The sequence below is a fragment of the Hyla sarda genome, chromosome 4 (assembly GCF_029499605.1).
Source record: "Hyla sarda isolate aHylSar1 chromosome 4, aHylSar1.hap1, whole genome shotgun sequence".
Taxonomy (NCBI): Eukaryota; Metazoa; Chordata; class Amphibia; order Anura; family Hylidae; genus Hyla; species Hyla sarda.
The window spans coordinates 58,404,443-58,431,858 of record NC_079192.1 but is presented as its reverse complement, the minus strand read 5'-3'; the positions used below and the strand labels follow the sequence as shown (position 1 = coordinate 58,431,858).

Genomic DNA, 27,416 nt, shown 5'->3' with positions numbered 1-27,416 from the left:
CTGACTGCTGTAACCACCCAGCTCTTCCTGTCATGAAATAAGATAACTTGAAAGCAAAGAAATAGAGAATGGTGACTTTAACTACAAGGAGGAAATGAATAAAAATAGACGAATAGTGATTGATTGTGACTGTGGGCAATGTCCCAGTAGGCATTTAAGGGTCAGAAGAAAGAAAAGACAATTCCAGCCAGCGGGGAGGGGGAAGTCAGCTGTGTATATGGCACCAAGTGAGATCTCTCCCAAGAGTGGCTTTGATTGTTATTAGCGTGCCAAGGATCGTATGTTTACTAATGCCAAGTTTAAAGACCTCTTTGGGAATTTTGGAAAAGCGGATGCACCCGTGTCATCACTCCAGAGTCTTTGTATACATGGGTCTTCCTGAGCTACAAATGCATGTTATATAACTACTCAGCAAGAAATAGGTCTTAGTCCATTAGGTTATGTAACAGATAACATCCTAAAGCTAAATTCAATGTTACAGGCAGCATTCTGATTATACAGCAGTGCTGGAATGTTTGGGAACCCCTCAGTCTTTTCTATATTTAGGCCTAAATTCAACCCTTAAAGGGTTACTCCAGTGGGAAAGTTTTTTTTTGTTTTTGTTTTTTAAATCAATTGGTGCCAGAAAGTTAAACAGATTTGTAAATTACTTCTATTAAAAAAATCTTAATCCTTCCAGAACTTATTAGCTGCTGACTAGTACAGAGGAAATTATTTTCTTTTTGGAACACAGTGCTCTCTGCTGACATCACGAACACAGTGCTCTCTGCTGACAAGTTCTTAATGGACAGAGATGTCGGCAGAGATGGACAGAGATGTCGGCAGAGAGCTCTGAATTCGTGATGTCAGCAGTGAACACTGTGTTCCAAAAAGAAAAGAATTTCCTCTCTAGTATTCAGCAGCTAATAAGTACTAAAGGATTAAGATTTTTTAAAGGGGTACTCCGCCCCTAGACATCTTATCCCCTATCCAAAGGATAGGGGATAAGAGGTCAGATCGCTACGGTCCCGCTGCTGGGGACCCCCGGGATTGCCGCTGCGGCACCCCGCTGTCATTACTGCACAGAGTGAGTTCGCTCTGCACGTAATGATGGGCAGTACAGGGGCTGGAGCATCTTTATGTCACGGATCCGCCCCTTGTGATGTCACGGCCTGCCCCCTTCAATACGAGTCTATAGGAGGGGGCGTGGCTGTTTTATGGATAGGTTCCCACTACTGAATTCCCATACTAAATTCTGTTTTAAAAGAACCCCATTGCTGTATTGTTCATGCTACAGAAATTCAGCGGCGGACCTTTTGCTGCGAAAAGAATAACCTTGCTCTTTTGGCAGAATACATGCAGAATACATTGCCGTCTATTGGGACGGCAATGTCCGTGCAGACCTAGCACCAACCGATTCAGTCGGTGCCGGCCGCCCCCAGAGATTCCTCAGCCTGTCTCCCAGCCTGACTGTTAAGAACCCTTTCCTATCCTTGTACATTGTTAGAGTCTATTCACATGACAGAATTGCTGCATGCAGAATTCCGCTTGCGGAATTCTACCTCAAATGAAAGCCCAATAGACTTTTATGAGATTCCGCACTCCCATTCACACTTCTGGATTTCCGCTTGCGGAATTTTGCAAGCGGTAATTCAGAAGTGTGAATGGGAGTGCAGAATCCCATAGAAGTCTATTGGGCTCTCATTTGAGGTGGAATTAGGCAAGCAGAAATTCTGCTGTGTGAATAGACCCTAAGTCCTCACAGGCAGGGCCCTCTCTTACTCCATATTGTCATTTACTGTTTCACGCTCATTGTATTTAAACTAGTCAATGTGTACAGGGACCTGGAACCAAGGGCACTTTAAAAATAATAATGATAAGGATAATATCCTAATTTCGTAAAAAAAAAAAAAAGGCCCCTTAAATCTTTTATAAAGTTCTATAAATAAGTGTGCCAGTTCTTTGCTTTGACCATATACGGTATATCATCTCTAAGAGATTTAATGGTGTATTCCCAAGCCACAGGATATCAGTTAACAAGTTAATCAGTGGGGGTCTGGCTGTTCGGACCACCACCCATCCAGAGGAAGCATAGGTGCGCAGCTAGCACTGTAATAATTTTCTATAGGGCTTTAAAACATCACTGATGCTAAGCGACGACTAAAGGGGAACAATGTTACAATGTGATCACAGATTTTCTCTCTTTCATACAACTCAAAAATGATTTGCCTTGGCAGCTGCTGCTTGACGTTGACTACTGCCGCTTAGATCGCTTGTTACCAGTACAATTGAGTTATTTCATCCCCAGCAGAATTCCATTTCTGTATATGCAGTAACACTAGCTAACAAAAAGTTTAAACAAAAATGGTAAAAATATAAATATAATTGTATTATTTTTATTATTCCTATTGTTACTGGATTGGCCACATTGTCTGCATATTATCTAGGCTCAATCCATTTTACAGAGCAGAGGCAATAAGACAACATGAAGAGGTGCTGAGTTAAAAGTAAGTACATAGCAGCTCATACATCTGTTTATCAGATTTACAGATTGGAAGAATTGCCCTCCCGCTCCACAAACGCATCACCTTGCCTGATCATTTATGTTTTAATGTTTTCTTATGTACATACAGAAGAATTTTTCTCATGGCAGTAGGATTTCCTAAGTTACATCCTTAAGACAATAAGCAATGACAGCAATTCATTGACTTCAAAAGGGACCAGTCCTTTGGGACTATCTATTTTTCAAATTCTGTTCTGAGGAACAACTCAATAATAAATAGAGAATTTTCAGATCATAGTATCCTGTCACTCTTTAGTACCGCCAAGTACAAGTTTACAATCCTCAAGTACTGTACTAGTCTACAGTCAGGCACAACAGACCTGCTCCTTCTAGCTGTTTAAAGGGGTACTCCAAAGGACAGGGGATAAGATGTTAGATCGCGGGGGTCCCGCCATCTCCAGGCTGGCAGCTGCTGCATCCGGAACACGGAAGCTTGCAGCATCCGCGTTCGTGATGTCACGTCATGCCCCCTCCATTCACGTCTATGGGTGTGGGCGTGATGGCTAGCTGTAATGCCTCCTCCCATAGATGTGAATGGAGGGGGCATGGTGGCCTGCATTGGCAGTCATTGGGCACGGAGCGGAGTTTGTTGCATGCCCCGAATGACAGGGGTGTCGGCCCAGAGATTGCGGGGGCCCCCAGTGGCGGGACCCTCACAATCTAACATCTTAACCCCTATCCTTTGGATAGGGGATAAGATGTGGGCAGCGTAGTATCCCTTTAACACTGTTTACATGATAAAGTATATCAGCCATAACTGTGGGGAAGAAAACATCTAACAATACCCATAAAGAGCAGGCAAAGCTCCTGGGTTCCCCAAATACTGACAAAATATTTCCTTCTATCCATTCCTGCAGTCCTCGGGATAAGTGCAGACGAAAAAGTTAGTAAACGGATTACAGACTGCAAGAATGAGGAGAGGTGAGTATACTCAAAGTCTGGTCTGGTGTAAGTATTTAATTAGGCGATCTGATCTGAGATCTTTATTTATTAGTTGGTCAGGATTCTGCCTTTAGAGTTTTTTTTCTAATTTATTTAGAGGTCTTATCTTGTAGTCTGTATTAGGGGGTCTGGTCTGGGTTCTCTTTATTTAGTAGGTGTTTGAATTATGTGGAGGAGGTCCACTTCTATGATCTTTATTTTTAAGGGTCTAGTCTAGGATTTATATTTTTAAGCAGGTCAAGTCTGTTTTTATATGGGAGTTTGTACGGGTTTGTACTGTGCTTTGTTTAAGAGGTGTCTAGTATTTGGAGGGGGTGTGGTCTGGGGTCTATATGAATTTTAGGGGGTCTTTTCTGGGGTTTGTATGTCATTAGATTATCAGGGATGTTTTCTTTTGGATCAGAGGTCCCCAGCCCAGTCCTCAAGGCCCACCAACAGTCCAGGATTTATAATTATCACAGTTATTTTTCAACGGAGTAACCTGGAATGCTGATGGGCAATGAGGACTGTGAAGGAGACCACTGATTTAGAGGGTCTAGTCTGAGCTCTATATTCATTTTGGGGGTCTGGTTAGTGGAGTTTCAGCCCTTTCAATTTTTATGAGAAATGAGAATGGTCAATTAAATCTTGGACCTACATATTATGAAATACCTGGGTCATTTAGTTTAGCATAGAAAATAACACTATCACTATGCTGTATAACAACTATGTTAACCCATAAAGACCCTTCTACCTAATGCACACTATGTGGTTCAAGATCTGTGGCTTATGTAATAGTTCATTTGATTGCACCTACATTTTTCTGAGGGCAGCTGGGAAGTCAAGAAGGTACCTGGTTAATCTATAGCAATTGTATCATTTACATATAACGTCCAAGAATGGAACTTACCATAAGCAAGAAGAGCAATACAGACTGAAGTTTTTTTAGTGATATAATACCGATGGAGGAATTCTGCTCCTATTCTGAAGGCCCCGGTGGTTCCTGGGGTTTGCACACCACTTGCCTGACAAAGAAAAAATACAACAGAGGCTATTACAAAACCTTTTTTTTATATTGCCACCATAAAGCAATGTACTTTTTAGTGAATTTTGAAAAAAAACAAACTCTTCAGTCATATACACCCCAGTCCTTCTACTCTAATCCATTTGCAGAAAAAATGAGACAAACTATGGGAAAGGTCATCTTGGGAGAAAATCATTAAAATCTCCTTTACCCTGTTTTGTAGGATGGCTTTGCTGTTCTTCCCAAGGGCAAACTCTGTAACTCCTCGGATAAATTCTGGTACTCCGACCACCGGCAGATGCTCATAATTCCTTGTTGGGTCATCAATTATCTGTTTATATGCCTTCCTTACTGGCAATGGAACCCATGGCTGACAATCCTCAGATAGGAAAACTGTAAAAATAAGTAAATGATTTTCACTGTCATGAACAGAACACCAACACGAGTAATTCAATAGTTAGTCCAAAAAGTGTTTGTAATACAGAATGGGAAGCGATTTATAGAAACTTGTGTGTTGGAACAGTGGAGAACTTGTCCATACAAACCAAATAAATTCAGGCTTTAATTTTTGCAAGTGATGAGACTACATACTGTGATTTTCTTGTGCTTTTGTGGTAGGGTGGGAAAGCCCATAGACATCAAGTGAAGAAACCACAGCACAAAATGAGGATTTTATTAGTAAAAACCAACTAACAGGGGGATTAGTAGAGGTTTTTGGACTAAAGAATATACTCAGATCAGACATAGCCAACTTTTCGTCCCTACCAGGCCTTAAATACGACAGATCTGAGAGATGTAATGGAAGTGGTGTCCAAAGCTCCCTTGCAGTCTCTTAGATCTGCCGTGAACAAGGCCTGGGAGGGTCAAAACATTGGCTCTACAAACTTTTGGCATGTCAGCTGACTCCTAGAACGAGCAAGAAAAGAAGAGTTTGGCTGAGTGCTACTCTCCCTGCTCTCTGTGCTGGCAACTAAGACAATACCATAGACTTACACTGTAGATTAATCTTGGTAACGAGAGCTGGGAGAGAACTCGTATAGTTAGGCTGGACTGAAGTATAGCTGGGGGAGGCCCTCATGACAGGGTTTGTCAGGACTGGGACAGTAAGGGTTAATGGTGTTTTGAGGGGTATGTGAGTTGGGATTAAGGTTTTGGTGTGTGAAATGAGGGGGAGCAGCTATAGGCGGAGGCAGTGGGGATTGGATGAATAAGGGGGGGTTTAGGTTATATAAGGAAGTGAAAGGGCAGTTGGAGCAACCATTTTGTAGTGTTCCAGCTGAGGAAGGTGAATCTATTGTGTCAGATGTACCTCATGGAGTCTGTGGATGCTTTGCTGGCTCAGTTGAGATGGGAGGAGGAGGGTTATGGTCGTAGGGTGGGTGGTTGCAGGACCGACTTCGAGAGGAGGGGTCTGGAGCTGCTCCTGCTGCGGCAGCCTCCACATCACGCCTGGCTAGGAGGACGAGGTCTCCTTAGCGTCTTAGCCCTGAAGAGACCCCCTCGGGCAAGGCGCCATGTACAGAGCCCCTCCAGGAACCAGCCAGGCTCTGCTGCGGGGAGAACTGCCGGATCCTGAGCAGCATGGTCTGGGAGGAATACGGTTGGTCGTCAGGGCCTGCAGCAAGGGGAGACCCCACATCCCCCCCTGGCGGTGAACGGCAGGGATTCCGGATCAGGAGCAGCAAGGTCCCAATGGGATTTGTCTGGGAGCGGAGCCCGACGTGCATGTTTTTAATTCCTGCGTGTTTTTTATTCCTAAATTAAAAACAAAGTAAGGGAGGTATGTAGAAGAGAATAAAGGGCTAGCCGACAGCCTTAATGAATACTTCTTTTCAGTTTTTTCAGAAGAAAAAGAAGGAAAAGGATGTCAATTAGGGAGGAAGACTAACAATGAATTGTTTGATGCATGTGTCTTTACAGAGGAAGAGGTTCTATGTTTGCTGTCTAAAGTGAATACAAATAAGTCACAGGGGGGTGATGGGATACATCCAAAATTATTAAAAAGCTTAATTGTGAGCTTGCAAAACCGTTAACAAATTCATTTAACCAATCACTGGTGACAGGAGTCGTCCCGGAAAATTGGAAATTAGCAAATGTGGTGCCCATTCACAAGAAAGGTAGTAGGGAGGGAGGAATCAAGCAACTATAGGCCAGTAAGTCTGACATCAATAGTGGGGAAATGAATGGAAATCCTACTAAAGGATAGGATTGTGGAACATCTAAAATCCCATGGATTGCAAGATGAAAAACAACATGGGGTTACTTCAGGGAGATCATGTCAAACAAATCTTATTGATTTTTTTGATTGGGTGACTAAAATAATAGATGGCAGAGGAGCAGTAGACATCACATATCTAGATTTTAGTAAGGCTTTTGACACTGTCCGGCATAGAAGACTTATCAATAAACTGCAGTCATTGAGCTTGGACTCCCATATTGTTGAGTGGATTAGGCAGTGGCTGAGTGACAGACAACAGAGGGTTGTAATCAATGGAATATATTCCGAGCAAGGTCTTGTTACCAGTGGAGACCTCAGGGATCTGTACTGGGACCAATTTTGTTTAATATCTTCATTAGTGATATTGCAAAAGGTCTCAATGGTAAGGTGTGTCTTTTTGCTGATGACACACAGATATGTAACAGGTTTGATGTTCCTGGAGGGATCCGCCAAATGGAAAAGGATTTAGGCAAACTAGAAGAATGGTCAGAACTCTACTCCTGGGGTGTAAAAACTCTCGAGCAGAATATAGAATATTTAACAAAGTCCTGACCTCAGTATCTGAGGAAAGGGATTTAGGAGTAATTATTTCAGAAGATTTAAAAGGTAGGAAGACAATGTAATAGAGCAGCAGGAAACACTAGCAGAATGCTTGGATGTATAGGGAGAGGTATAAGCAGTAGATAGAGAGTGTAGCTGGGGGAGTAAGGAGATATGATCTTTCTAGGTACCCCTGGTACCGAACTTCAGTGGTTAGCTTGATTTAAGTCTTTATCTGGATCCAGGAGAATGAATCTACCAGAAATAACACGTAACAACAGTTTGTCCGATCAAATTCACTCTAGTTTATTCAGCAGTCTGTAAGCACATATTATAGGGGGGTTGCACCCCTCCTGCCGTCACTCAAATATTTGGTATAATCTCTAGCCTATAATATTAGGTATACAGAGGTTTCTGAGAAAATTCATGGGAGAGACAGATGATTGCAGCAGTCATAACACTTGTAGAATAGGAAGTCCTAATATGGTATATTAACCTTCGCGGCTACATTCCTAGCAAAGAGATAACATGAAATGCTGACAGGATAAAGACACTGTGTTATAGATGCACACAATACAGTAACCCCTTCAGGGGGTTTCTGAATTATTTGTGGGTTTGCGTGATTTGATGGCAGGGCTTGGCTCTGCATTGGGGGAACAGAGTTTGTTTGCCTGTGGTGGCATGGGGTGTTGGGGGGGGGGTCTTCTGGTGGTGGTGTGCGAGGTGAGAGTGTGAGTGCCTTGCCCTGTCAGGGGTCTGCTGGGGTGGAAGATAGTCTGAGTGTGGGTTCTGGGTCTGGGGTATCAGTGTCGTTGCAATCCCTGGATCACTGTGGGAGTGCTGAAAGTGTTGTTTCTCGGTGGGCAGATGCTGCAAAAGAGGAGGTATATGTGTGTTTTGAAGGGCCTCTGGCGCTTCTTAACCTCTTATGGACTCAGGGCGTACCTTTACGCCCTGAGCCCGGTGTGAAAAACGGGGTCATGCCGTGACCCCGCATCACACCGGGTCGGTCCCGGCTGCTGACGATAGCCGTGACCCTGGGCTAACAGCATGCGGCACCGATCGTTGTGCCGTGCGCTGGTAACCCAAAGTTGATCGCCGTGTCTGAAAACGAAAGTAACTGCTTCCCGGCAGCTCAGTCGGACTGATCGGGACATGGCGATAAAATGGGAAAAGGGGGGTGATTCAAACTTTTATTAGGGAAGGGGTTAAATGACCTTTATTAACACTTTTTTTTTACTTTTTTTTTTTGCAGTGTTATAGGTCCCATAGGGACCTATAACACTGCACACACTGATCTCTCATGCTGATCACTGGCGTGTATTAACACGCCTGTGATCAGTGTTATCGGCGCTTGACTGCTCCTGCCTGGATCTGAGGCACGTAGCAGTCTTTCGTCGATCGGACACCGAGGAGGCAGGTAAGGGCCCTCCTGGTGTCCTGTAAGCTGTTCGGGATGCCACAATTTCACCGCGGTGGTCCCGAACAGCCCGACTGAGCAGCCGGGATACTTTCACTTCAGATGCGGCGGTCAACTTTGATTGCCGCGTCTGAAGGGTTAATACAGGGCATCACCGCGATCGGTGATGTCCTGTATTAGCCGCGGGTCCCGGCCGTTGATAGCCGCCGGGACCGACCCGATATGATGCGGGGACCGGCAGAGGACGTAAATATAAGAAGTTATAAGAAGTTAAGGGGTTAAACAAGATGTGAGGGAGTGGCGTGGGGAGTATGGCGTGGGGAGTATGTAGAATTTTTTTCCTTGCTCCCCATGGAAATTTTTTATCTAGATGGCGAGCGGATTGAGGAAAAGACTGAGAAGGAGGAGAAGCGGCGGTATCACTTGATTCTGCGTATTTTTCATTATTTATAATTGGCTACAGGCTTTTGCAATTCTTGCTAGTGTTATTGGGGAAAAGGCGCTGGAGAATTGCTCTGCTTTGCTTTGCTATCTAGATTCCATTGGGGAGAAATATAGAGTTTATGGGGGGCAGGCTTGGCTCCTTTATGACAAGCAATTTCATAAGAGAAAGGCGGTACGGCCTGCTATCAGGTGGGATACAAAAGATATTAGTCTTTGGTCGAGGGTAAATGTGCCTGTGAGAGCCACTCCTGGTGGGCAGCCCTTTCAGGGAGGGCACCGGGTGTTCGTAAACAACTAGTTCCCAAGTAGGAGCCGTTTAAGTTTCGGCTGATTCATCATCTCTTCTTCACCGAGGGTCCTCTGTTAATGGTGGGATTTACCCTAGCTTGTGTTCTGTAAGTTATACTTCATTTGATACCCTTATGGCAAAAACGGACATAGAATCGGCTTTCCGCCTTTTGCCTGTTCATCCGGATTGTATGCATTTGTTGGGGTGTTTTTGGGATGGAGGTTATTTTGTAGATAAGTGTTTGTCCATGGGTTGTTCTATTTTTTGTACATATTTTGAATGTTTTAGTACTTTTTTAGAATGGGTGGTCCGCGACATGTCTGGCTGGAAGTCGCTTATCCATTATTTGGATGATTTTATGTGTATCGGCTCCCAGGTTCTAATGGGTGTTCAGTCCTTTTGCACACTAAGGAGTCAGTGGCCAGACGTTTTGGGTTTCCCTTGGCTCCAGACAAGACGGAATGTCCTAATGTTGTTCTTAGTTTTTTGGGCATTGAAATTGATAAGGTCTTGATGGAGTGTAGTTTGTCTGGGGATAATTTGGTGGGTTTGCGGGAAGAGGTGCAGGTGGCTTGTCGGAGTAAGATAATTAGATTGCTGGCTCTTCAGTCTCTTCTGGGGAAACTTAACTTTGCATGTCGGATCATGCCCATGGGGAGGATTTTTTGTAGAAAGATGTCTAGGTCTACTGCGGGGTGGCTTCTCCCTATCATTTTGTCAGGTTGTCACAGGAAATGTGGGATAATCTTGGTGTGTGGGACACTTTTTTTGGATGAGTATAATGGGAGGTCTTTGATGATTGAGGAGGTGGTGGATGCAGCAGATTTTTAATTGTATACTGATGCTGCAGGGGGGGTTGGTTTTGGAGTTTTTTGTCAGGGCAGTTGGTGTGCGGGTCCTTGGGCGGACAAGTGGGTTGTTGCCAGAGTTTTGCAAAATTTGGTTTTGCTCGAGCTGTTTCCCATTGTGGTGGCCTTGGCCATCTGGGGGGACAGGTTCAGGAATAAAAAGATTTGTTTTCAGTGTGACAACATGGGAGTGGTGATGGCTATTAAGAATTTGTTGGCATCTTTGCCCCGCAGTGATTCGTTTGTTACAATACTTTGTGCTATTTTGTTTATCTTTGAATGTGTGGGTGGCTGCGGTGCATGTTCCTGGGGTGAAGAATGAGATTGCTGACACCCTTTCTCATTCACAGTGGTCACGGTTCCGGTTTCTGGTGCCCCAGGCGGATGTGGAGGGATTCCAGTGCCTGGAGGAGTTGTGGGACATGCCATTTCAGAATTGCGACTTCCTTGGCTCATTCTACATGGTCTGCATACACGGCTGCATGGCGGCAGTGGGATGAGTGGTTGTTTGGTGCGGATGTGGGGGCAGATGTGCAGCTGCTATTGCTGTTGGGTTATTGCAGGGAAGAGGGGTGGTGGGTGTACAGGGTGAATAAGTTGATGGCTATTGTTTCATGCTGCTGCCGAGCCCAGGGGTTAGGGGATGTAACTAAATCGTTTTTAGTACCGCAGGCTTTGAGGGGGTTTAGGAAGGGTTGGAGTGTGGCTGATCAGCGAAGGCCAGTATCATTTCAGCTTTTGGGGTTGTTGACTGCTAGATTGGGGGAATGTGTGCTCCTCTGAAGGGGAGGTTGTTCTTTTCCGGCTAGGTTTTTCTTTTGCCTTTTTTGGGGCTTTGCGTACAGGGGAGTTAGCCCCTCTACTAAGAGGGCAGGGGGAGCATGTGAGGGATATGACATTATATATCCTTCGTATCTGGGCTATGTATCCGCAGACTGTCATGGTCTGGTTGGACATTGTATCAAGGAAGGTTTGGAAGCTGGCAAGGTAGGTGGATCGCATAAATAAGGCCCGGATAAAGGTTAACAGGGCAATGAGTAAATTTGTGGCTCATAATGGCTTGGGTGCAGTACCCCATTCCGATTTGGAATGGGGAAGGGGCTTTTTGGGGGTGGGATGGGATTCATTTAAATGCCATAGGTACTGATTTGGGGTGTTTGGCCCTGCGGGATGGCATAGAGGTAGCTTTGGATATGTGGAGAGACGCAAACACCTAAGGGGATCAGGTGTTTGTGTTGTGGCAGGGGGTCCTCGCAGTTGGGAGCAACAGGAAGATGTTTTTTAAGGTGGTGGAGGGAATCAATGTTGGTTCTGGAGTCCAGGGCGAAAGGGGTTCGTGGCTGGCATTTCTGGGAAGAGTTAAAGAAGGATGGGAGGCTTAGGCCTCAGTCGGGGATGCAGGTTCATTGTGGTTGTGCCTACGAGCGAGTGGGTGGATCGGCTGGAGGTAAAAGAAACCTGTGTGCATGGTCAGTGGGGGACCGCCAGTGGGCTTGTTAGGCTCCGAGGACCTCCTCTGTGGATGGTCAAGTTGTATTTACTATGTTTGTTTATATGTTAATATGAATAAAATGGCCATTTTAATCCATTCTGATTTTATGTGTTCATTTGAAGGGTATGGGATGGGAGGAAGTGGAGAGACTTGGCAGGGTCTTCTCTCAGCTCAGTCTAGCGATCGTTTTGGGTCTAAACACTGGTCAAAATTTGTGAAAAGTTTTTTTTTAAAGTTACAGAGGCCAACTGCTCCACTGTTCTTTTGCTTATAAGATATAATTAGTAACTAACTAACTAACTGCAACTCCCAAATGTAATTAAAAGAAGCGATCAAAATGTCACATCAAAACAAAAATGGTACTGTTAAAACTGAAGATTGGGGCACAAAAAAAAAAGAGCCCTCATACAGGCCCGTATAGGGAGAAATAAAAAAGTTATAGGGGTCAGAACATGATAAAATTTCCCCCGCATATGGGTATCCTGTGTAGTGTTGCTCGCGAATATTCGCAATTCGAATATTATTCGCGAATATAGCGCTATATATTCGTAATTACGAATATTCGTTTTTTTTTTTTTTTTTTTCTTCACAGTACACATCACAGTGATCACCCCTCTCTGCTTCCAGCTTGTGTGGTGTAAAGAAGGGTGTAATACTACTGTGTGAGACTGGCGTGCAAGAATTCGCATATGCGAAAATTAGCATATGATAATTTTCGCATATGCGACTTTTCGCGTATGTTAATTTTGTATATGCTAATTTTCACATATGTTAATTTTCGCATATGCGAAAATAAAACGAGAATATAACGAATATGCGAATATTCGCGAATATATGACGAATATTCGTCCATATATTCGCGAATATTCGCGAATTCGAATATGGCCTATGCCGCTCAACACTAATCCTGTGATGTCAAGCATATATAATCAATCATGCAAGTTACCATGGCCGGTATTTTTTGCAAGAAAGGTGGCAGCCCTACCTAACCCCCCCCCCCCCCCAGATGTTTTGGAATCTCCGATCAGAGGTACGTAAAGAGGTTTTCCTAATGTATAATTCTGATAGAAGGCTCCAACGTATGCTGTCATATAGGCATGGAGGCATACATTGTCCACTGGTCCTCAAAGAAAGTGACCACTAGCCTGAGACACAGAGTAAGCATTCTATATAAAGCTTAGTTCACATCACGTTTTAGACAATACGGGACCACATAAACTGAAACCGTATGCTCCCGTATCCCTGCCGTATGCGGCCCGTATGTAATGTATTTCAATGAGCCGACTGGAGTGAAACGCTGACTCTGGTCGTTTCATTTTTGCCCCGGAAGCGGTTTTCCCACCGGACCTAAAACCGTGGTCTACCACGGCAAGGATACGGGAGCGCACGGTTTTAGCTCCCCCCCAGCCGCATGCGGTCCCGTATGGTCTAAAACGTGATGTAAACCCAGCCTAATTCAGGAAAAATAAAAATATATGTTTCATTATTTTAACTTTAACACATTACCTCTTTGTCCTAAGAAAGTTTTTCTTCTATCCCTGTCTTTGAGATGAGCCTCTTCTTGCTGCTTATCTTTATCCTTTATAGATTTGGGAACATCGAGGAACACGGAGAGAGTTGCCATCATGAGCCTACCATCTCATCACTGAGGAAGACTGAGGATGCTGCTCTTCTGCTCCACATAGACATTAGGTAGCTTAGGTAGAATGCGGTCGTTCTTATTTACATTAATTTTGTCAGGTAAGCCAGGAGTAGAAGCTGAAAGGCAATATGACTGAGAAATCAGACTACACTGAATTCGCTTGCTGTCTGTTACCATGGAAACATAGGCCTGTATCTAGGAATCTATCCATTGATGATGTGCCAGAACAACTCTGTGACTGCTGCAACCAATCTCAACCCTCAGCAGTCTCGCCATACATCTCTGGGGCCAGTGATTGGCTGTGACCGTCACATGGGATATACTGGCACATTATCAACACAGACAAGTAAACAAAGAGCAGCAGGGAGACTAGAGCAGTGGTTTAGCCATGTTTCTTCCCAACTCAGAAACCCCTTAAATGATGCAGTAACTTTTGGCCTTCAGTGAACAAATAATTTACTCTGTGTACAAATACAAATACATTTTCTGTGTTTCTCCTGAAAATGTGAGTTTACTGCATAACACCAATGTTGGTCTGGTGGCTGGATAGTTGTTTTAACCCCTTAAGGACCAGGACCATTTTGGCCTCAAGGACCAGACCAATTTTATTTTAGCATTTTTCTTTTTCCTCCTCACCTTCTAAAAATCATAATATTTCCATCCACAGACCCATACGAGGGCTTGTTTTTTGCGTCACCCATTGTACTTTGTAATTACATCACTTATTTTACCATAAAATGTACAGCAAAACCAAACAAATATTATTTATGTGGGAAAATTGAAAAGAAAACAGCAATTTAGCACATTTTGGAAGGTTTCGTTTTCACGCTGTACACTTTCTGGTAAAAATGACGTTTTCTTTATTCTGTGGGTTAATACGATTAAAATGATACCCATGTTATATGCTTTTCTATAATTGTACCGCTTAAAAAAAATCTCAAACCATTTTAACAAAATTAGTATGTTTGAAATTGCTCTATTTTGGTCACCTATAACTTTCTAATTTTTCTGTATATGGGGGGTATGGGGGCTCATTTTATGCGCCATGATCTGTAGTTTTTATCAGTACCACTTTTGCTTAGGTTTTACATTTTATACATTTTTAATAAAAAAATTTTTTAATAAAATGTGACAAAAAAGCAGCAATTTGGGATTTTTTAAAATTTTTTTTACATTTACGCCATTCACCATACAGGATAATTAACAATATATTTTAATAGTTCAGACTTTTACGCACGCGGCGATACCAAATATGTGTATTGTATATTTTTTACGCTTTTATTAAGGGGGTAAAATGGGAAAAACATTTTTATTGGGGGTGGGGATTTTTCAAATTTTTTATTTTAGTCATAGCAATTAGTTGATTGCTAATACTGTTCAGTGCTATGTATAGGACATAGCACTGATCAGTATTATCGGTGATCTTCTGCTCTGGTCTGCTCGATCTCAGACCAGAGCAGAAGACCCCGGAAGACGGCCGGAGCCAGGTGAGGGCGATCCGATCATCCATTCAAAGTACCACACTGCCGCAGATGCCGTGATCTGTATTGATCACGGCATCTGAGGGGTTAATGGCGTACATCCGCGCAATTCCGGATGTCTGCCATTACCGGCGGGTCCCTGGCTGCTGATAGCAGCCGGGACCTGCCGCTTATGACGCGAGCACTGCTCAGGTGCTCGCGATCATAGTGGCGCGTAAATGTACATCATGGTGTGTTAAGTACCACGTCCCCATGACGTACATTTATGTCCATTGTCGTTAAGGAGTTAAAGGGGTACTCCAGATGAAAAAAAAACATGTTTTAAACTGGTGACAGGAAGTTATACAGATTTGTAAATTACTCTTATATAAAAATAAATCTTAATCCTTCCAGTACTTATCAGCTGCTGTATGCTCCAGAAGAAGTTGTGTAGTTATTTCCAGTCTAACCACAGTGCTCTCTACTTACACCTCTGTCTATGCCAGGAACTCTCCAGAGCAGGAGAGGTTTGCTTTGGGGATTTGCTCCTGCTCTGGACAGTTCCTGACACGGACAGAGGTGTCATCAGAGAGTTATAAGACTGGAAAAAAACTACACAATAGACATGTGCAATTTGTTTAGAAAAAAATCACAAAATCCTGAAAAAGCATACGAATACGAATATACAATTAACAAATGCATCCTTTAACGAACAACGAATGCATTCGTTATCAGTATACCGAATGTCGGGGCTATGCATCAACTGCTATCCGGCAGTGCATAATGCTTAAGTTGCTGCCGGTTAGCAGTTGAAGCAGCCCGGGCATGTTCACCCACCTTTCCGCGCTGCTCTGGGCCTTCCTCCGGTGGGTCCTGAGCTGGTCCGGGGCCTTCATACGGGTCTCCCTCTGACGTCGTTATGACGCCACCGCGCACGCCGTCCCGTCATCCAATAGGAACGGCGTGCGCAGGGACGTGATGATGTCGCTACGGAGGCCCAGTAAGGCCTTGCGGCAGACAGCGGAGGACCAAAGAAGACCAGGAGAGCCAAGCAGAGCCCAGCGGAGTACCGAAGAGGACTAGAAGAGCTCAGCAGAGGCCCGGGGACACCATCGGGAGCAGCGGGGACAGGTGAGTAGGACTTTACTTTTTTACATTGCACGAATCCCTCAACATACGAATTACCATCGTATGTTGAGGGATCACTAGACATGTGCAGAACAAAAAATCTGAATTAACGAATGCATTCGTTGTTTTTAACGAATGCATCCGGTTTTTTAAACGAATGCATCCAAAAACGGAAAAAAAATTTGCGGATGCATCCGAAAACCGAATATGACGAATGCACAGCATTCCGAATATTCACAGAACTGAAAATAAAAAAAAATAAAAAAAACGAACAAGACAAAAAAAACAACCTTTTTGGTTCTGCACATGTCTACTACACAACTTCCTCTGGAGCACACAACAGCTGATAAGTGCTGGAAGGATCAAGAAGCAATAGAAGTAAATTACAAATCTGTATAACTTTTTGGCACCAGTTGATTTTAAAATGTTTAGATCTCCCGGCAACTTCGGAACTTCAAGACTTTTCCGAGACTAAAGCAATCAGGATGCAGATTTGCCGTAAGTCCTATTGACTCTATGGGACTTTCGGCAAATCTTTATCGTGATCAGTTTATTAGCAAAGTTATGGGGAGATTTAAACAGACATCCTGCCAACATGGAAGTTACTCATTGATGTATTGTTATATCTGTTATGTATGTTATTTGTAAACATTTCAGAAAACTTTATTTTAATAAAAGGTTAGTTTTTTTTCCCAGGACTTTTTCTCTGTGATCCTCAAGATTGGTCATCAATATCTGATCAATGGTGGTCCAACAGCTGGCATCCCTAGAGATCAGCTGTTCAATGGAGCCGAAGCACCTTTATACAGTATAGGCAACAGAGCAAACAGTCCCAGCCGTATTCATTGTGTAGTGGCTGTGGCAAGTTACTGCATCTCAGCCCCTATTCACTTAAAGGGATACTCCACTGCTCAGCATTTGGAACAAACTGTTCCAAATGGTGGAGCTAGCGTCGGGAGCTTGTGACGTCATAGCCTCCCCCCACTCATGATGTCACGCCACGCCCCTTCAATGCAAGTCTATGGGAGGGGGCGTGGTGGCTGTCACGCCCCCTCCCATAGACTTGCATTGAGGGGGTGGGGCAGGATGAGGGGGCAGGGCTATGACACCACAAGCTCCCGATCTCGGCTCTAGCATTCGGAACAGTTTGTTCCAAACGCTGAGCAGCGGAGTACCCCTTTAAAAGAAGCACTCCAGGATTTTTTTTTATTATTTAGCTTTTATAGTGCAGCATAGTGTAGTGAGTATATCTGTGTTTGCTGATGTGTCAGGCACAGGTTTTCAGCCATCTTGACTCCTATTTCCCCACTGGTATAGTTTCTTAATCCTGCCTACATTTCCCATGATAAATATGGCTTTTCAGAGAGGGTGGAAAGCGTCATCTTGGCACTTGCTTTGAGTCCTATTCTCTTTCTTACATGTGGTAGCCCTTTGGGGGGTGTATAGTAGTGGGGATGTTGTATCGGTATATGAGGGGTTAATGTTAACCCTTTAGTTTATGACGCCAGGTAATTCTCTGGCCTATCGCTGCCCTTCCCAGTAACGAGAGGTGCATGAAATGACTGAGGTTCACAAGGAGATTTAACTTGAACAACTTTACTTAAGTGCTTACGGTACATCCAAGGCACAGTAACAGTCTAATATAACAGTCCTTATATTGCTCAGTGACTGACAGTTGTTGCGGACCTTGAGGTATTTAGAAAGTCTCTGAATTTAGGATAGATATTGCAGATCCATCCGGATTTAGGGGTTATATTAGGTCCGGTGATCCTGCAGAGTGTCTGATACACTCTCGATTTAGCATTAATCAGCCGTTGCCGCAAGGCTCGGGCCTAACTCACTGTGAGAATAGCTGCACAGGTCCTTCTCGGTTGACAGCCCAGGAACAAGAGAGAGAATAATGGCCACCCCTCCCTTATATGGGCAGGGGCGGGGTGAATCTGATTGGTCCGAATACCTGTCATTCACTCGTACACAGAATGATGGGATTGCATACGTCATAGGGACCTTCACAGGTCCTCAATCAGAATACCACAGAGTTCACCTAGTCACGTGACCCGCAGGTCCTGGTACGCTACGCGCAGGTAATTAACTGGTGGTGGAGTCTGTCTGTATGTAAGAAGTGGTATGAAAGTCAATGTGAACGATGCCATAGTGTGTGATGATTCTGAGGAGGTGGAATCACTGTGGGTAGAATTACGAAAGGAGGGAAATACTGAAAAAATAATATTTGGTGTAATTTACAGACCCCCTAATATCACTGAAGAGATAGAAGGTCGGCTGTATAAACAAATAGAGAGGGCCGCCCGGGCAGGTACAGTGGTAATAATGGGAGATTTTAACTATCCAGATATAGATTGGGGCCGGGGGTTGGCTAAAACTACAAAGGGGAGAAAATTCCTAAATTTATTGCAGGATAATTTTATGGGCCAGTTTGTGGAGGACCCAACAAGAAGTGATGCCTTGTTGGATCTGATCATTTCCAACAACGCAGAGCTGGTTGGTAATGTAACTGTGAGGGAAAACCTTGGTAATAGCGACCACAATATAGTTACTTTTGACTTAAAATGTAGAAAACAAAGACAGACGGGGAAAGCAAAAACATATAACTTTAAAAAGGCAAATTTCCCTGGGCTGAGATCTGCACTACAGGACATAGACTGGGGGGAGGTGTTCTCAAATGCTGATGCAGAAGGTAAATGGGACATCTTTAAATCAACTCTAAATAACTATACAGCTAAATATATACCAAAGGGGAACAAATATAAACGATTAAAACTAAATCCTACATGGCTGACAAATGAGGTTGAAAGAGCAATAAACAACAAAAAAATAGCCTTCAAAAAATACAAATCGGATGGGTCAGCTATAACATTTAAACAGTACAAGGAGCTTAATAAAATCTGTAAAAATGTAATAAAAACAGCAAAAATTCAAAATGAGAGACAGGTGGCCGAAGAAAGCAAAACTAATCCTAAATATTTTTTTAGATATATAAATACAAAAAAACCAAGGACAGAGCATGTAGGACCCCTTAATAATGATAATGGGGAGGTTGTCACGGGCGATCAAGAGAAGGCGGAGCTACTGAATGGGTTCTTTAGTTCTGTATACACTATGGAAGAAGGAGCTGACATTGGTCAGGTCAGTGCTGGTAACACATCATATAATGTATTGAACTGGCTTAATGTAGAGATGGTACAAGGTAAGTTAAGTAAAGGTAAATGTAAGCAAATCTCCAGGGCCGGATGGACTACACCCAAGAGTTCTTAGAGAGGTAAGTTCAGTAATATCTGTACCCTTGTTCATGATATTTAGAGATTCTCTGGTGTCTGGTATTGTGCCAAGGGACTGGCGCAAGGCTAATGTGGTACCAATCTTCAAGAAGGGCTCTAGGTCTTCGCCAGGCAATTATAGACCGGTAAGTCTAACGTGCATTGTGGGTAAATTGTTTGAAGGACTTATAAGGGATTACATACAGGAATACATAGGGGATAATAGTATTATAAGTGATAGCCAGCATGGGTTTACTAAGGATAGAAGTTGTCAAACCAATCTAATTTGCTTTTATGAAGAGGTGAGTAGAAGCCTTGACAGAGGAATGGCTGTGGATATAGTGTTTCTGGATTTTGCCAAAGCGTTTGATACTGTCCCTCACAGACATCTGACAGGTAAGTTAAGGTCCTTGGGCTTGGAAACTTTAGTTTGTAACTGGATTGAACACTGGCTCATGGATCGTACCCAGAGAGTGGTGGTAAATGATTCGTACTCTGATTGGTCCCCGGTTATTAGTGGTGTACCCCAAGGTTCAGTACTGGGCCCGCTGCTGTTTAATTTATTTATCAATGATATAGAGGATGGTATTAACAGCTCTGTTTCTATCTTTGCAGATGACACCAAGCTTTGTAGCACGGTACAGTCTATAGAGGATGTGCATAAGTTACAAGATGACTTGGATAGACTAAGTGTCTGGGCATCCACTTGGCAAATGAGGTTCAATGTGGATAAATGTAAAGTTATGCATCTGGGTACTAATAACCTGCATGCGTCGTATGTCTTAGGGGGGATTAAACTGGCAGAGTCACTGGTAGAGAAGGATCTGGGTGTACTTGTAGATCACAGACTACAAAATAGCATGCAATGTCAGGCTGCTGCTTCCAAAGCCGGCAGGATATTGTCATGTATAAAAAGAGGCATGAACTGGAGGGGCAGGGACATAATACTCCCCCTTTATAAAGCATTGGTACGGCCTCACCTGGAATATGCTGTTCAGTTTTGGTCGCCTATTCATAAAAGGGACACTGCGGAGTTGGAAAGGGTGCAGAGACGCGCGACTAAACTAATATGGGGCATGGAACATCTTATCTATGAGGAGCGATTAAAGGAGTTACAATTGTTTAGTCTTGAGAAGAGACGTTTAAGGGGGATATGATAAACGTATATAAGTATATAAATGGCCCATACAAAAAATATGGAGAAAAACTGTTCCAGGTTAAACCCCCCCAAAGGACGAGGGGGCACTCCCTCCGTCTGGAGAAGAAAAGGTTTAGTCTAAAGGGGCGGCACGCCTTCTTTACCGTGAGGACTGTGAATTTATGGAACGGTCTACCTCAGGAACTGGTCACAGCAGGAACAATTAACAGCTTTAAAGCAGGGTTAGATACATTCCTGGAACAAAATAACATTAATGCTTATGCAGAATTATAAAACTACATCCCTTTCCCTTATCCCCTTACATCCTTCCCTTCAATCCCCTGGTTGGACTTGATGGACGTATGTCTTTTTTCAACCATACTAACTATGTAACTATGTAACTATGTAACTATTCATTTACATTTATATAACTATATTTACATAAACCTTGCATAAGTTACTGATTTACTAGATGGAATAGAGGTGACAAGGGGTAGACTATACAACATGGACCTCTACGTCCAAGGGACTCTGGCTATGGGGACCCATACACATAAAGGGACCGCATAAGATGCGGTACCGGGTCACCACATACACTACAGAGCATTATAAGATACAGCTGCAGCCTGATTCTTTTTCTCCCTGTTTCTATAGTTCTTACACACTGGAAAGCAGTGTCAGCCTAAATCACTCAGGAGACATTATAAAATGAAGTGAGATGCATAACTATATAACTCTGCAGTAACCAGTGTTTGGACTCACTACAATACATCCTGGTCCCATAGAGCTAAAAAGAGCAGCAGCTTCATACAGATAGAGCTGGGAGGTGAGTGACAGCTGCCAGGAGGGATCTGATAGGGGATGATACCATCCTGTAGTTTACCGTAGGACAGCTGACCCTGGACTGACCCTTTCCTGGAAACACACAAACCCATGTCATTTTCTGGTAGCTTGATTGCTGGTGACTTGATGACCCAGCTGTAGTAATGAAATGTCTGGATACAGCAGAGTCGAAACAAAACAGATGGCACTGTGAGAATAGTGGTGGCCAGAGTACATTGTATGGGGGAAAAAAAAATATATATATATATGTGTGGTTGACCACCGGGTGAATGGCGGGACCACGGGTGTGGCGGTGTAGGTTGGTGGAATCTGATGTTATTAACCCCGGGGTTCAGATGGTATTAATCCCTATGTGTTCGTGACGCCAGTGTGGTTTTAGGGTTCCGGAACACCACATGCCCGGATTCTCCGCTATCCCACGGGCTAGTAGTGAATAAAGAGTCCACAACCAGTTATGGTTAAACAGAGGCTTTACTGAGTAGAAGACAAGGCCAGATAAGGCCAGATTTCCCAGAGCGGTGGCCAGGACCCAGAGGACCTCGCAGCTTGCTGGGCCAATACTTGTACTTGACTTGACTATGTGCAGGACTTGACTAGTTTCAGTGACAGCAGACATAGACTTGAGACTTACCGGAGAGACTGAAGCTTTTGGGCCTTCCATATGCTGATCACTTGTCCTGAGATCTCTGGTAGATGAGCTCAGTAAGGTAGCTGGAGGTATGTGATAAGAGCTGCTTGCAGCAGAAGAGCTGGTAGCAGAAGAGACAGAATTGTAATGGCCGCCCTTTTATATTGTGGTTGGGCTGGACCAAAGCCCATTGGTCAAGCTGTGGGTCATAGGTTAAGCTGGTGCTCTCTGAGAGTACATGTGACAACAAATCATGTGACTGCATAACATAACATGTGACAACTTACACACAGGTCTTTGAGACCTCCCACAGGTCCTTTATACTATCAAGACATAGGGATCCTGTCTAAGCATTAAAGTGACATACCCACCATATAAAACAACAGGGAGACAACAGGGGGAGACCCTGCAGGGGAGCCCCCAGGTCACTGAAGGACTCAACCTGACAGGGCTTACAGGTAGTACAGGACTGTGTACCTGTACTGGGACATAACAAATAAATAAAACGGCACCAGTGTATGTTTAAAGCTACCGGGCAATCTTGTTGCCCAAGACTGATGAGATCAGAGGAGGAATTTCCCAAAGCCTTATGCAAAGTTAATGGGAGCCTTTTTGTTAATATATAAATAAGGCGGAAGTGCTGAGGGGGCATTCCCCAACAAAGCAAGGGCCCATTTCTTCTTATTTGCTGCCTTCACACTTAGGACAAGGGCTAGTAACCCTGGGCACTTCGGTCTTATTTACATATTAACAAAAAGACATACCTTTTTAACCTTCCTAGTCCTTTCCAGCATAGAGTTATAACTAGAATTAAAATGAGAAGCCCTGTCTACCCTTGTGTTCATTTATATCCGTTTAGCTGCTGACAGGTCCCCCTTAAATTGGAGCTGAGCTTCAGTAACCCAGTATGGCTACCACACAATGCTCAGAGCCTGATGACAGATAGCAAACAGCATCCCATTCCCTGAACAGATGCCCTTCCAGCCATCAAGCTCTACAGGGAACTGTGGTAGGTTTAAAGGGGTACGCTGGTGGAATTTTTTTTTTTTTTAATCAACTGGTGCCAGAAAGTTAAACAGATTTGTAAATTACTTCTATTAAGAAATACTGTACTTATTAGCTGCTGAATACTACAGAGGAAATTATTTTCTTTTTGGAACACAGAGCTTTCTGCTGACATCTCTAAATCTGTTTAAAGGGGTACTCCGGTGAAAACCTTTTTTCTTTTAAATCAACTGGTGGCAGAAAGTTAAACATATTTGTAAATTACTTCTATAAAAAAAATCTTAATCCTTCCTGTACTTATTAGCTGCTGAATACTACAGAGGAACTTATTTTCTTTTTGGAATGCTCTCTGATGACATCATGACCACAGTTCTCTCTGCTGAGGTTAGTATAATAACGCTTTATTTATTGTTGTCTTTAGTGGGATTTGAACCCAAATCCCCAGCACTGCAAGGCAGCAGTGCTAACCACTGAGCCACCATGCTGCCCTTAGCATACATCTGCTATGCATGGTTGCTAAAATGGACAGAGATGTCAGCAGAGAGCACTGTGTTCGTGATGTCATCAGTGTTCCAAAAAGAAAGGAATTTCCTCTGTAGCATTCAGCAGCTAATAAGTACTGGAAGGATTAAGATTTTTTAATAGAAGTAATTTACAAATATGTTTAACTTTCTGCCACCAGTTGGTTTAAAAGAAAAAAGGTTTTCACCGAAGTACCCCTTTAACTTTCTGGCACCAGTTGATTTAATAAAAAAAAGTTTTCCACCGGAGTACCCTATAAGTAAATAGATAAAAGTTTTCTTTTTTAATTTACCCTCCTTCTCTCTGTTTTTTTTTCACACCTGGACAACTCCTTGCCCCCCGTGATCAGACATCTTATCCCTTATCCTTTGGATAGGGGATAAGATGTCTTTGGCCGGAATATTCTTTTATTATGTAGCACATTGTATAACATGAAGTTATAAACCTTTTTGATACACTTTGGGGAAGATTTACTGAGACTGGCATTTCATTTGCCGGTGTTATGTAAAACTTCGCCCTTGTTCCCTGTGCTGGATTTACATTCCGTGTGCGCAAGAAATCTAACCCAGCTTGGAGCTGGTGTAGATTCCTGTAGCGTTTTTCATGTAAATTGTGATAAATGTGGAGTGTGCAAAGCCATGCCCAAACACCTTGGTGTCTGTGGCGCAGACTGAAAGAAAAAAAAATGTTGAAAGTTAACATTAGGATCGGAATTTCCGTGCAGAATTTTGATTAGAATGTCTGTATGGAGATTCCAGAGCAGAAGAGTCCTGTTGAATTCAATGGGATTCTGCTGCGCTGTGGACATGGCAGAATTTCTGTGCCAGACGTTTCCTGCACGGAAATTCCATTTTCCGTGCCCACACAAAGAATGAACACGTCTATCTTTGCGCGGAGTCCGCAGGGTATGCTTAGCTATCTATGAGACGGCGCAGTCCTAGCATAATATGCAGGTGCCCCACAGTTTGCGGAATGTCCACACAGAGATTCTCCGTGCTGACATACCATAGTGTGAACACAGCCTAATAGTTCTGGGAAATGATATAGTATTAAAGGGGTACTCCAGTGGAAAACAAATGTTTTAAATCAACTGGTGCCAGAAAGTTATACAGATTTGTAAATTACTTCTATATAAAATCCTTAATCCTTCCAGTCCTTATCAACTGCTGTATGCTCCAGAGGAAGTTGTATTTCTTTCTGGAATTCTTTTCAGTCTGACCACAGTGCTCTCTGCTGACACCTCTGTCTGTCTCAAGAACTGTCCAGAGTAGGAGCAAATACCCATTGCAAACCTCTCCTGCTCTAGACAGTTCCTGATACGGATAGAGGTGTCAACAGAGTGCACTGTGGTCAGGCTAAAAAAGAACTGCAGGAAAAAAAATACAACTTCCTTTGTAGCATACAACAGCTGATAAGTGATGGAAGGATTAAGATTTTTAAATAGAAGTAATTTACAAATCTGTATAACTTTCTGGCACCAGTTGATTTAAAAAAAAAAATATAGTTTTCCACCGGAGTACCCCTTTAATTTCAATGGGAATCTGACTTCTGGGACCCTCATCAATCCCAACAACAAAAAGGCAGAAGCTGCTTCTTCTCTTTTCTTCAAGGCCGTGCTCAGCCTCACAATTCAACATAATGGGGCTATGCTCTTGCCTGCAAAGCAGATGGCCGAGGTGCTGGAGTTTATGCATAAACTTAGCTTATAAACGTGGCTTTTTTATTCTGAGGATCAATGAAGTCATGATGGTATAATATAGTCATAGTCTGTTACTGGCAACAGGACAGAAAATCCCTTTAACATTATTCCTTTGCAGAGGTCTAGAGGCATTAACCCTCGCACTATTACACTCTCTCCAGTCTCAGCTGGACCAATTGGGTGTAACAGTGACAGTTCTATTGGAGCAATAGTAAATCAATGTTCAGTATCTTACCTCCTGCACTACACATGTGGATTCTCCGATATAGGGATCATTACATTCCTTCAGCTAAAAAATTCCTCAGCACCTTCTCAGTGCACGCAGCGTTATTACGTGACTCTCCCTCACAGACCGCCTCTGGCCACCTCTAGGTTTCTGTTCCTTTATGTCATTGGCAACGGAATGTGAATGTGTATAGTCACCAAGGTAATCTGTCAACACTTCAGAGGGCTGGGGAGGTGACTTGTAACTATATTGTGAGAGGCAAGCTATTGACACAGAACACTCCAAGAACATGACATAAGGGGTTAAATGGGCATTGAGATATAAAAACTTTTTATATGTTGTACATCTTGGCAAAACAATAGTTTTTCTAATGTACTTTAAAAAAAAAAAAAAAAAAAAAAAAACATTTTATTAAAGAAAATTGTCTTTGAAAATCCCATCACTAGGGATCCCCATAAGTCCTGGGACACTGATGAGTCCCACAGCAGCATGAGCATGTCCAAGGGTCATGGACACAAGATGGCTAATTGACAAGGCTATAGGAGGAACACAGCCTGCAGCAATACTACTGTAACACAGAGTTTTACCAAACATGTGCCCCCAGCTGTTGCATAACTACAACTCCAAGCATGCCTGGACAGTTAAAGGATGTCTGGGCATCCTGGGAATTAGGTTTTGCAAAAGCTGTAGGCAGAGTCAGGGAAGGGAAGGAGTAATCACAGTGCAGGCAAGAGATGGACACGCCCCCTCCCTTGGAGAAGATAGAAAAGTCATTGAGCAGCTGTAATATGCTATATGGGCGATGGAGAAATAAAAATTACATGTACATGATCAGGATTAGGTGCCAAGCAACATACGTTTTTTTTTTTTTTTGCTGTTGTGGGATCTAAAAGATACGCTTTAAAGCTTTTACATATTAATTCATATGTATTCCAGTTTTAATCCAGGACATCTAAAAAGAAGAAGGCAAACGCTCCATAGTGTAAAACACACCAGAGAAATGGTCAGGCGGATAAGGTCAAATGCCGCTTACCACAGTTGGTTGCGTAGCCTTATACACAACTATGGAAAGAGAGTATCAGGGTATAATATTGTCCTCTCTCCAGCCTTCCTGTTATAGAAAATACGGGCTTCAGAGTGGATGGCAGGATTCACACGGCACTGAAAGGACCAACCTCGGCATAGACGGTAAAAAGGTCCATTGGTAAGAATGAAACACGTTTTACTGCTTTTGCGCCGTGAAACGTGTTGCATTATTACCAATGAACCTTTTTACCGTCTATGCTGAGGTTGGTCGTATTGGTGCCATGTGAATCCTGCTATCCACTCTGAAGTCCGTATTGTTTGCTCTAACCCAGAACATGACGTAGCGATCATAGGATCCGTGAAGGCTAACACTTTAGACACACAGTTTCATGTACTCCATTTAATGGAGCTAATATGCATGTTTTTTCAGCTAAAACCTGCAAAAATTATAAACGTTTTCTTCATTATAATTTATGATAAATTTTTTATTGATTTATTTTGCTGCAGTACAGTCATCAGAGCGGGAAAAAAAATTGGCGATTATGTAGATTCCTCATTGACTTCAATGGAAGGCGGATTGCTTGCAGATTTTAGTGTAAAAATACATATGAAATCAATTTAACAAGTAGTTGAATAGGGGACAGTGCTTGGATTTGTAGTCCGTGGGGTGCCCAATCTTCAAAACCTGACGAAGGTTAAATCATCCAAACTTAAAGAATGGGAAATGTTACTCCATGTGGAAGTTTTTTAATAAATTGGTGTCAGAAAGTTATATAGATTCGTAAATTACTTCTGTTAAAAAAATCTTAATCCTTCCAGTACTTATCAGCTGCTGTATTCTACAGAGGAAGTTGTGTAGTTCTTTCCAGTCTGACCACAGTGCTCACCTCTGTCCATGTCAGGAACTGTCCAGAGCAGGCGAAGTTTGCTATGGGTATTTGCTCCTGCTCCGGACAGTTCCTGACATGGACAGAGGTGTCAGCAGAGAGCACTGTGGTCAGACTGAAAATAACTACACAACTTCCTCTTCAGCATACAGCAGCTGATAAGTACTGGAAGGATTAAGATTTTTAAATAGAAATAATC

At 43.1% G+C, this 27,416-nt stretch overlaps 1 protein-coding gene across 3 annotated transcripts in view; it reads right to left on the bottom strand.

The window, feature by feature from the left end:
* LOC130366809 (aspartate aminotransferase, cytoplasmic-like) overlaps positions 1 to 25,449 on the bottom strand; it is a 41,862-nt gene extending 16,413 nt beyond the window's left edge. The window contains exons 1-4 of one of the 3 annotated variants that reach the window (XM_056569171.1): positions 25,314 to 25,449; positions 13,245 to 13,496; positions 4,699 to 4,880; positions 4,374 to 4,488 (exon numbers count right to left, since the gene is read on the bottom strand). In XM_056569171.1, the coding sequence (XP_056425146.1) occupies positions 4,374 to 4,488; positions 4,699 to 4,880; positions 13,245 to 13,365 (418 nt within the window). In that variant the 5' untranslated portion in view covers positions 13,366 to 13,496; positions 25,314 to 25,449. Of the gene's footprint in view, positions 1 to 4,373; positions 4,489 to 4,698; positions 4,881 to 13,244; positions 13,497 to 21,855; positions 21,937 to 25,313 lie in introns of those variants that run through there. The other 2 variants (XM_056569172.1, XM_056569173.1) reach the window with 2 other exon arrangements.
* Positions 25,450 to 27,416: the final 1,967 nt, after the last annotated feature.